The following is a 10,784-nucleotide window of genomic DNA, read 5'->3' as shown; positions in this document are numbered from 1 at the left end:
CTCTCTGAGGCATGGAAGGCCTCATTGATTGACCCATACCATCTGCTTCTTCGAGATGATGGGCAGGTGCCTGGAGGAAGTAGGAATGAGAAATGACCTGGATGAAGAAAGCCTTTATGGGGTGGGGTTGGGGCTGGGGTAGGAGGGGGCAGTGGAGAAGAGTGGAGAAGCTTCTAGAGGGGTCCAGTGAGCAGGCCCCATCCTCCTCACCAGCCTTAGGAGCTTATTAGACTTCCTGCACGTTTCCACGCTCCCTTCCCAACCCCACCTCTTCATGTGCACTCCCCGTGTCCAGGACACATCGCTTCTTCCTGGTTAACTCCCTATTTATGCTTACTTTTCTTACTGTAAATATAAGCTTCATGGAGGACAGGCCTTTTGGACTATTTTCTTCACGTATGTGAGCCCCAGTTTGTATAACAGTACTTGGTACATATTAAGCACTAAGTAATCATTTGCTGACTGAATAAGTGAACTCCCGGTCTTCCCTTAGGTCTCAGCTTCAACATTGCTTCCTTCAGGAGGTAACCAGGGTAACCAGCTTCCCCTGGTTAATAATCCTCCACTTGTCCTTCCTCTTTCCTCCTAGTACCAAAGCCCAGGCCTCTTTGCAACCACACCTCTCCTCGATGAAGGGGTGGCAGAGGAGGTGGGCTCAGGTCCTCAGGACAGGGGGCTCTAATAGATGGACTGTCTGTGACATCGGTCTTGCCTGGTCCCTTGAGCCAGTAGGCTGGAAGGAAAGTGCACCACTCCAGAGGCATGGAACCTCCCTGAGCTCCCCCAGGTGGCATCTGGATGACCTCCCAAGGCCAGCAGTTTTTACGGCATCCCCCTTAAGTCCCTGGGAAGGGAGTATTACAACCCAGAGTGGAGCTCAGAGTCATTTCCTAAGAAAGTCAGAACTGAAAAGACCCATTCAAAGGCTCTGGTCAAGTACTCACTTGACAGGTGTTCAGGGCACCCTGAGCCAGAGCAGGGGAGGCAGGTGGGGTGATGGGGAGGGAGGAGGGGCACCGAGCCATCAGTCAGCCAGGGCTGTAGGACTGCTGTGCTATGATCCAGGGCGTGGACCTCATCCTGAGGCCAACGGAGACCTCCTGGAAGGTTAGCCGTGGGCTTTGTAAAGCTCTCTTTGTGTGAGATCGGAAGGCGGGCCGTGGGTGGAAGCAGCAGGGAGGGAGGGTTAGAGAGATACTCAGGAGGGAGGAAAAGAAAGCATGTGGGGGTTAATTAGACGTGAGGGTGAGGGCACAGGCATAGATCACAGTTTTAGATGTGGATGGTCTTGGCAGGGGAGATAGGAGGAGACTTGGGTGAAGAAGGTGGGCACTAGTGAGTTCAGCTTGAAGTCTGTTCAGTTGGAAGGGTCTCTAGGACGGCCAAGTGGAGATGTCCTATAGGAACTGGGGTGAGTGGGTCTGAAGCTGAGGCGGGGGCAGCAGGAGGGCCATCAGGACTCTGAAGCACAGTAGGGTGGTTTAACCAGGGACGACACTAATCATGGTGATAACCGAAGGAGCAGAACTGCTTGGGAGGAGCCGAGAGCCTGGCCTGCAGGACAAGGAAGTGTGAGACTCTGGGCTCGGGACATGGGAGGGAGAGAGGGCAACGGGGGAGAAGCCAGGAGGGCCCCAGACTCCAGGAGGGAGTGAGGGAAGGTGGTGGGTCCTCCTAGGACATGGTGACATGGATAAAAAGTCAGGGCCTAGAGGAAGGTTGGTCAGCATAGGGGCTGAGGTGGGGCTGAGCAAACAGAGGAAAGATGCAGGCCTGTGAGAGAAAGTGGACAGGAGCGGGGCTGGGGCTGGGGAGGGTGTCCAGACCTGGTTCTTCCAGAATGGGGGTCGGGGCCTCTCAGTGTCCTCTGCTGGGGGCTCCAGCCTCTCTCTGAGCAGAGGACAGGAGAGGCCAGGCCATGCAGGGGCAGAGGAGCCATCTCAGCCTTGGGACTGACGCTCTGGGGAATCTGGGGTGAGGGTAGTGAGTGGGGAAGTCAAGAAAGTGAGTAGATGGTGGGGGGAAGTAGCTCCTCTTACCAGTCAAGAGGTTTTGAGGAGGCTGTCCTGAGCGTATGGGGGTGGGGAGGATGGGCAAGGGGTGGGTGTCAAGGGTCTCATCTCCTTTGTTTGATGGGCAGCAGTGGGAATGGGTGGTTTGGGGTCCAGACTGATGCAGGGTGGCCCTCTGAGGTGGCTGTTGGCACTTCTGGAGGTTGCTGCTGTGGTGTATATGTGGGGTGGTGTTGGTGGAGGTGTGCGCGCACACACACACACACACCCCGCCTTCAGAAGATTCCATGGCCTCCTCTGGTTCCCTTCAGAACCAGTCAGAGGAACAGGTCTCAAGAGTCAAACCACCCCGGACTGACAGGTGTGGCTTGGGCAAGGTGCTGTGAGCACAGTCAGCACTGCCTGGCCAGGGAGGGGGGCACTATCTGAGGCCAGGTTGTTCTGTGGGTGTGCAGACTGAGGACAGGCCAGAGAGACCCCAGTCCTCAGATTGTCTTGCTGGGCAGGGGTGCTCACCAGTCAGTGGACCTGGGCTCACTCTGAGAAAGCAAGACATCATAGCACAGAAAGCGGGTCCCCCAGTTTATTGGGAAAATGGAGGACAAGGGCCAGAGAGGCAAGGGAGGCAGTCCAGTGGAGCTCCTTCCAGAGAAGGAGAGCCCTCTTCCCTGGGAGGGGCCAGAGAAGCTGGCAGAAGAGAAGGGTCCATTCCAAGCAGCAGCAACATGAGCAGAGGAGTGGCCAATGGGAAGGAGCCTCGTGGTGTATTCTCAGAACACAAGGGGAAAAGCCACCGAGGCACCGAGGCACCGCTGTTCTCAGCTGGGGGCGGGGCAGTGGCATGTCTTGCAGGCAGAAGGGGCTTCTCTGGCTCTCTGGGGGCAGCCTAACATCTCCCCAGGCCGCAGGAGCCGCCTCCACAGGTGGTGTTCAGTTGGCAGCAGGGCGCGCACATTCCAGTGCTCACCGCCAGGTTCCCACTGCAGGGGGCGCTGCAGGCATTGCCTATCACTGGTCGGGAGCCAGACACGCAGAGGTCCCCACAGACAACCCCGCCCCGGGAGCTGCTGACACCTGCGGGAACAAAGACTGGGTCAGGAGGTCCGGCTGATGGCCACTTCCTCCAGCACTTTCACTTGGCCCCTGTGACCTGCCAGGGAAGGGCTCAAAAGACCTTCAGTTTTAGTTCTGAAGATGTGGAAGGAACTTCTCCTGGGAGCCAGGAGCCTTGAGTTTTCTGGCCCTGGTTCTACTTTGTGACGTTGGGCAAGCCCCTTCCTCTCTCTGGGTTTCCTCACCTACATGGAGGGTGTGTGTGTGTGTGTGTGTGTGTGTGTGTGTGTGTGTGTCATACTGAATGATATCTAAGATCCCTTCCTGCAGTGACATTTTACTCTTCTTTCCCACCCCAACCCCATTCATGCTGTGAGGTTCTTCCTGCAAGCTAACCTTTGTCTGTCCTGCTCCATGACCAACCTTCTCCGATGACTGAGGGGATTACTGGAAACACTCTACCCAGTATCTCTACACATTTGTGTCCAGGGAATTCGTGTTGTCCCACCTAAAATTTTCCTCATGATACTTACAGACATTCACAGATCCAACGCCTTCACACAGCCTGAGTGGGACAAAGGTAAGAAAGGGTGAGATCAGAAGGAGACCCTCAGATTTTGCCTAGGCGATGGAACGGGCCAGCTCTGGTCCTTACTATGCCTTTGCAGAGCTGGGAGAGTGCCTTCCCGGCAGCGGCGGCAATGCCGGCCCCACTATTTGGCAAGCGGAGTACAGGCCGGATTTCGGCTTTCGCTCTCCCCTCCGCTGGCTGCCTTTGTCAGCACACAGCCTGAACAACATACCTGGCATGTGTGCATGGGTTTGGTTTAGGAAGGGGAAGGTTCTCTTGGGCTGTGAAAATGAGGTCAGGGTCAAGCTTGACCAGCAGCTCCACCTTAGGACAAGGTGACCTTCTAGAAACGAAGGAGGGAGTGAATCTTGGAAGGGTTGAGGATAGAATAACTAGAGGATGTTCAGAACTGAGAGGCACGGTGCCAACCAAGGTTCTCATGCTAGCAAGACCTTGTGCTGTTTGGGACTCTAGACATCACAGTGGCAATAGCTTCTGTTTTTCCTCTGTCTGCCATGTCCAAGTTCCAGTCCTTTGAAATCTAGGATCCAAAGATCCCAGAACCTAGCTTGGGGCCAGTTCTTGGGACTGAGACTGAGGTTTGGAGGAAGCACAGGTGGGCGGATCTATGCATGTGGAATTCTTGGGGCAACTGGGTGGGGCCCCACCTGTGCTCCTCGCCCTCCAGCAGGCGCCTGTAGGTGGCGATCTCGATGTCCAGGCCCAGCTTGGAGTTCATCACCTCCTGGTACTCCTTGAGCAGGCAGGCCATGTCCTGCTTGGCCTTCTGCAGGGCAGCCTCCAGCTCAGCCAGCTTGCAGCGGGCATCGCTGACGGCCGTCTCACCCTGCTGCTCCGCCTGGGTCACTGCGGCCTCCAGCTTCGTGTTCTGGGGACCCAGAAGAGAACAAGGTGGGGTACGGTCTCTGGGTCTCTGTCCATTTCCTGGACGTGTCTAGTCTCTCCCAGCCAGCTGGGAACACCCCAGGAACAGGCATCTTGCCTTCATCAGCTGGGTTCCCCTGAGTGACCACAACCCATGACTCTAGTCATGCACATGGGCTTGAGAGTGAATGGTGGGATCCAGATTGAGCGCACATGGCCTGGGAAACCACGGCTAGGCCTGCAGCCTGTCTGGTAGTCTAGGGCACAGATGACCCGTACCTGGCACTTGGCATTCTCAACCTCGGCCGTCAACCTCTGGATCATGCGGTTCAGCTCGTTGATCTCCTCCTTGGTGCGGCGCAGGGTCTCCCCGTGACGGATCACTGTGGCCTTCATCTCCTCACACTGGGGGAAGCAGAGACTCAGGATGTGACGTGCCATCCACTCAGGACACCATGGACGACAGGGCAGGTTGTATAGTCTCTGCCTGGGCCACCGTCCTTGCAGCCCTGTCCTGCCCCCTCAACCTGAGAGCTGTCTGCCCTCTGTTACCATCCCTAGGATCAGGACCCCAGACAAAGACGCTTTTCTCATATGTACCTGGCATGCCTCCCACTGCCAAGTGTAGAGGCAGGTGTCCTGTGGCACTCACCTTGCTGCGGTACCAGGACTCAGCCTCAGCCCGGCTGCGGCTGGCGATGTCGTCATACTGAGCCTTGATCTCGGCAATGACACAGTCCATGTTCAGGTCCCGGCTGTTGTCCATCTTGACGACGACGGAGGTGTCTGAGATGTGGGCGTGGAGGACACGGATCTCCTGTAGGGCAGGAGTGGGGGAAGAGGAAGAACAACCCAGTTATCTGAGCTTTTCCTCACCTGCCGAGCATGATGCCTATCATCTCTATGGCCCGTTTGGAGCCAAATTCTCTTGTTTGAAGAGAAAGATCTCTGATGAAATTGCATAAATTTTTGTCAAGATCAAAACTCCCTATTAGAAGAAAATGCATCTACTTGTCAAATTCTTCCTTCTGGGATTGTTCAGGCAGCTTTGCTCCAGCCAGCATGCTGTGGACACTCCTCGGGGGCCAGACCTGTGCCGGGCCAGGTCTCATTCTCCTGGACCGGCCACATGGAGGAAGGCTATGGGCTGCCCGAGAAAACCTAGGCTGGAGAACACGGGGCTGAGTCTGCGTGGTGCTTCATGCGACCTCTGGTTTGGGTGCCCGATGCATGCTGTCTGTCCTAGAGACACATTCTTTGGCCCCTTACTACTTCTGTCCCTTTTGTTCTCCATTCCTCTGTCTCCTTTCTTCCCTCTTTCTGCTCCCCTTCAACCCTCCTGCCTCAAGCTGGGTTCCCCCATCAGCCGACCCGTAGGGCCTGGGCTGGAGTCAGGGTGCCCGCCATGGCTGAGAGTCCCTCACCTCCTCGTACAGTCGCCGCAGGAAGTCGATCTCCTGGGTCAGGGCCTCCGCGTTGGCCTCCAGGTCCGACTTGCGGAGGTAGGCGCAGTCCACGTCCTGTGTGGGGTTCAAGGGGCTGTGAGGCTTGCTTTTCTCAGGATGCTTAGAGGGCTTGCCCATGTGGCAGCGCAGACAGGATTGGGTGGCTGGGACTCAGGGTGGGGTTTGGCGTCAGGTACTCACCTTCTTTAGAGCCACAAACTCATTCTCTGCTGTGGCCCGAAGTGCAACTTCTTCTTCATACCTGAGGTGGGCAAGGAGAACAGGACCCCATCTGAGCCGCTGTCTCTCGGCCATGAAGCAGCATGCAAATGTGCCTCATTCCGAGAGCTCCCCCGGCTTATCCCCTGGCTCCAAAGAAGTGGAGCAGCACAAGGAAGGAATCAGGCTGCTGGTCCAGGCTACTGGGAGGAGCCGCAGAACTGAAGCACCCATTCTCACGTCACCTCTGAGATTCTCTGTGGGGGTGGAGGGCAGGCGCTGGAAGCTGTGTGTGCGTGCATGTGCATGCATGTGCATGCATGTGCGTGGGGGGGGGGGGGGGCGTTAGGGCATGGGAGGTGGCTGTTTTTCTCACCCAGGTCTCCATTTAGCACTCCTCTGACCCTTTCTTGCCCCTGGCTTTGGGATCCCCTCTCTGTCATTCTCTTCCTGGGCTCAGCCAAGAGGAGTCAAGCCTGCTACATCCTCCTGCTCTGTGGGCAGGCCAGTTCAGAGCTAGAGGCAGGGGGTGTGGTGAACTGGGGAGTCCATAGCCGAGAGCCTTACTGGAGGAAGCTGGCCACACCTCGAAACCAGATTCCTTCAGAGTCCCCGGTGTGCACCCTTCATATCATGTACCACACGTGGTAACTGAAGGTCGGTCTGTGACCATGCCACGCCTGCCTCCCAGCAGACTGTAAGATCCACAAGGACAGGGACTACGTCTTCTGGTTGGCTCTGAATCTCCAGATCCCACCCTGGTGTCTGGCTGCCACCTGGTCAGTGCTCAGAAAGTGAAGGGGCAAACTTAAGAAGAATGTCCATGGCTTTGAGGGCTAGCCTCAAAGGGACCAGAAATGTTAGTTTTTCTGTATTCTTAAGAGAAGGGTCTGGTGGATGGAGAAGGGGGGAGAACATCATTTCCCTGAGTTGCTGTTAGGAAGCCAAGGAGAAAACTCCACCCCTAGGGGGCGAGGACCCGCTCAAGGGACCGTGTGCCTTGAGGAAAGACAGAGTATAGGTTCTTCCCAGTCCTCAGGCAGAGACCCAGCCAGAGACTTGGACACATCCCTGCACTGGGAGCTTCCTTCAAGCCTTTCCTGAGCCAGCCATTCCTGCACTCACTTCTTCTTGTAGCCCTCCAGCACCTCCTGCACGTGGTTGAGCTCCGAGGCCAGCCTCCCGCTGTCGGCCTCCACACACTCGGCCTCCCGCCGCAGCGTCTCCACGTAGCCCTCGAACAGCGGCTCCAGGTTGCTCTCACAGCACTTGCGGTTCTGGTAGAACTGCCACTTGGTCTCCAGCAGCTTGTTCTGCTGCTCCAGGAAGCGCACCTGCCGCCCAGAGGCAGAACCTGAGAATCTCTTCTTGCGGGATCAGAGGGCAAGAGGAGGTCCCAGCACCAGGACCTGCAGGCCCCCGACTCTCTGACCCAGAGTCCTCCCTGGTGGGGGTTATGTCATCTCTCAAAGTCACACCAGGGCTTAATCAGCTCACCACGTGGAAGTCCTTATAAGCTAACTTTAGTCTCTTTAAGGCAATTTACCTAGTGTCCTGAAAACTAAACCATGCTGAGTCCAGGCTTTGCTGCCGCTTGTTAATAATGTGTCCCCGGGCCCAGCACTGAGCCCTCGCAGAGCGAGTGCCTCACTGTGAGGGCTCAGTGAGCCCCGGCCCGACAGGCACCTGCTCGCAAGTGGCTACTGCACCAGGTCAGGTGTGACTGTCAGCACGCAAATGAACAGTTCGACCCTTTAAGGAAGGCAGACTATAAAAGTTGAAAAACAAAGCATGTGCCAATTACTGAAGCCCTACAACAACAAGGCAATTAGAATGATAGTCACCTGGGATATTAGTGCAAGAATGCTGTGTGCTCCGACCTCCTCATTTTACAGACAAGGGATCGAAGTGAACGCCCGCCTGAGGTCTCACAATGGCAGAGGGAGAACTCAGACTCATCTGCTGCCCTGCAGGGGGTGTGTCTCCCACTATAGTAATTGTTGACTATTGGCCCAAGGACAATTCCACATCCATCTCCCTGCCAGGAGGTTGGTCCACTATCCCATTCAGATCCCTTCATCTAGTAACTGCCAATCTCCTGGTAAGTCCTTTCTTATGTTTTACTTGGTCTCTCATGCTGTTAAGAGTTTCAGGTTTTTTTTTTGGTTTTTTTTTTATCCTCACCCGAGGACATTTTTCCATTTTTTTTTTTTGTTCAGATAGAGCGGGAGGGAGAGAGAGGAAGAGAGAGAGAGAAACATCGATGTGAAGAGACACATCGAGTGGCTGCCACCCGCACGACCAACCAGGGCCGGGGACAAACTGCAACCGAGGTACGTGCCCTTAGCGGGAACCGAACCCGGGTCTCTCTGTACCGCAGGCCGACACTCCAACCGCTGAGCCAAACCGGCCAGGGCGAGTTCAGGTTTTTTTGGTCCTTCCTGGTGGGTGTCTCTGCAGCGTGACTTCTCTCGAGGTTGGCTCCAGAACTGCTTCCTTGTTGGAGACGTCTCCCCCCACCCTTCACAGCACTGCCTGGACTCAGTGAAGACAACTTCAGACTTGAGCGGGACACTGACATCCACAGATGGTTCAACTTTGCCCAGACCACATACTGCCTGCCTCCCCGTAGGGCCTGGAAGAGTGGGAACTGTGTATACCTAACCCTTGGGTCCCTGGCCCCAGGGACGATGGCTTGGACAAATCATTCTGGCCCCTGCTCAGCAGCTAAGTAACTACTGTTTGGAAACAGCTCCGTGTGATCCACAAGGTTCCCTGTAGACAGTTTTCTAGCATCTAATTCGCTAGCCCTGCCCTGGACACAGGGAGCACCTCCTTGCCGTGTAAGAGGCTATTTGGTTTCAAATACATCGAACACCCGCATGGTCCTTTGCTCACCAGATGTCACTCAGACCTATAAGTTCTGCCTCTAGTTCATGTGTTTTCAGTTTGTCCCAAGCATTAGACTGGCATCTCTTGATCCTATGCTTGTCTTTTTGTCTGTGTTTTAGAGGTATAACTGCTTTTCCCTTTGAACTGGGAGCTTCTCTAGGAAAGCCTGCCTCTCTGACTTCCTCCTCAGTGCCCAGCCTGAGTCCTGCACATGGGTGGAGTTTAGGAAGGGTATGATCAAGGACACCCACCTTGTCGATGAAGGCAGCGAACCTGCTGTTGAGACACTTGATCTGCTCCTTCTCCTCATGCTTCACGCACTGCGCATTGGGGTCGATCTCCAGGTTGAGGGGCGTGAGGAGGCTCTCATTGACAGTCACGGTGGTGATGCAGGGCGGGCTGGGTCCGCACACGCCGCCAGAGCGGTATCCGAAGCTGCGGCCGCAGGAGCCAGAGCGGAAGCCCCCGCACACGCTCTGGCTGCCAAAGCCCCCGGTGAGGCCGCGATAGCAGGAGACGCCGCGGTAGGGGGCGGCCGTGATGCAGCAGCGCCCTGGCCGGGGCCCGCAGGCCGAGGCGCAGCTGAAGTTCCTGGGGCCAAACCCACAGCCCATGGAGCTGAAGCCACAAGTCATGCTGGAGATAGGAAGGTGTCTGAAGAGTGGAGAAGCTGGCAGAGAATGGAGCCAAAGGCCTGTGCTCCCGGGGCCGTGGCAGACCCTTTTATGCACCGGGAGCAGCTGGCATTAAAAGGGACAGCAAAGAGACAATAGCTGCATTTTATTGGCTTGGCATCACCCTGGGCTCTTAAGAGCAAACCTCGCTTGCCTCTTCAGTGTAGCTGTGTCAACAGTCCCCAGCCACAGGCCTGTTTCATCTTCAAAGCCCTTTACAAGCTTCCTCCTGGCCTCTCCCCGCCCGTGAGGATGTGGAGAAGAGAGGGGGCTCCTGGAAGCATCAGCTGGATCCATGCTCCGATGTAGGGGCTGGGTGCAGTGACCTGGGGTGGAGCCTCCCCCCAAATCCTTTTCTGTAAGGGGCACAGCTGGGCTATGGGCCCTGGCCCTCTGACCTGGCTTCAGGTGGAGCAACTGGCCTGTCCCAAGGAGGGGCTACGTCCCAACAACCTCTTGTTCTAGGCTCTTTGCCTTCCCTCTCTCTCTAAAGAATATCCCTCTCTTCAGTGTCAACATGAGCCTCCCCTAATCTGGTCCTATCTAGAGCCCAGTCAGGGATGGGGATCTGGGTAGAGATTTCGGGGGGAGCATGGTCTCTGCACCTGGGTGTTACTAGGAAAAAAGAAGCCATGGGCACCAACCAGGACCTGGGAGACACTGAGTCACAGTTCAGAAGAAAACCAGGGACATTCTTCAGAGATCTGGGCATCGCTGCTGGTGGGATAGGTCTAGGAGGGGGAGTGTGGAATGCCCCAGAGCTACAGGGCTTAATCAGGGACGGCTTCTTGGAGGTGGGTTTAAGGAAGACTGGGGTGGGGTGGGGATAGGGTTGGGAGGAGACAAGAAAGGAGTCCAGCTCCGATTTGGAGACTAGACTGTGTAGTAAGTCGTTCTCTCATTCATTCGGTAAATTCTTGTCGAGTGCCAACTATGCAAAAGACGCTTGCTGGGTTCTGAGAATCCCCCAGAGACCTGAGGTGTTTGGAGGTAGGAGAGGGTGGCATGCATACGGGGTGCCAACATTTGGCCA

At 55.9% G+C, this 10,784-nt stretch overlaps 1 protein-coding gene across 1 annotated transcript; it reads right to left on the bottom strand.

Moving 5' to 3' along the window:
- Nucleotides 1-2,849: 2,849 nt before the first annotated feature.
- LOC118623553 (keratin, type II microfibrillar, component 7C) lies at nucleotides 2,850-9,769 on the bottom strand. The gene is made up of 9 exons (XM_036251264.1): nucleotides 9,329-9,769; nucleotides 7,311-7,519; nucleotides 6,168-6,228; nucleotides 5,946-6,041; nucleotides 5,174-5,338; nucleotides 4,801-4,926; nucleotides 4,305-4,525; nucleotides 3,599-3,630; nucleotides 2,850-3,086 (listed from the first exon to the last, which is right to left on the bottom strand). The coding sequence occupies exons 1-9, from the start codon at nucleotides 9,710-9,712 to the stop codon at nucleotides 2,899-2,901; spliced, it is 1,482 nt and encodes a 493-aa protein (XP_036107157.1). The 5' UTR covers nucleotides 9,713-9,769; the 3' UTR covers nucleotides 2,850-2,898.
- Between the last annotated feature and the right edge of the window lie 1,015 nt (nucleotides 9,770-10,784).

The sequence above is a fragment of the Molossus molossus genome, unplaced genomic scaffold (assembly GCF_014108415.1).
Source record: "Molossus molossus isolate mMolMol1 unplaced genomic scaffold, mMolMol1.p scaffold_m16_p_10, whole genome shotgun sequence".
In the NCBI taxonomy this organism is placed as follows: Eukaryota; Metazoa; Chordata; class Mammalia; order Chiroptera; family Molossidae; genus Molossus; species Molossus molossus.
The sequence above is the reverse complement of the archived record's forward strand: the minus strand, read 5'-3'. Positions and strand labels throughout refer to the sequence as shown.

Coding starts and splice junctions, on each gene's coding strand:
- LOC118623553 (XM_036251264.1), bottom strand. CDS start 9,712: ATGACTTGTGGCTTCAGCTCCATGGGCTGTGGGTTTGGCCCCAGGAAC. Junction 3,631..4,304: donor CTGGAGGGCGAGGAGCACAG/GTGGGGCCCCAC, acceptor TGTCCCACTCAG/GCTGTGTGAAGGCGTTGGAT. Junction 3,087..3,598: donor CGTTGGATCTGTGAATGTCT/GTAAGTATCATG, acceptor TTGTTCCCGCAG/GTGTCAGCAGCTCCCGGGGC.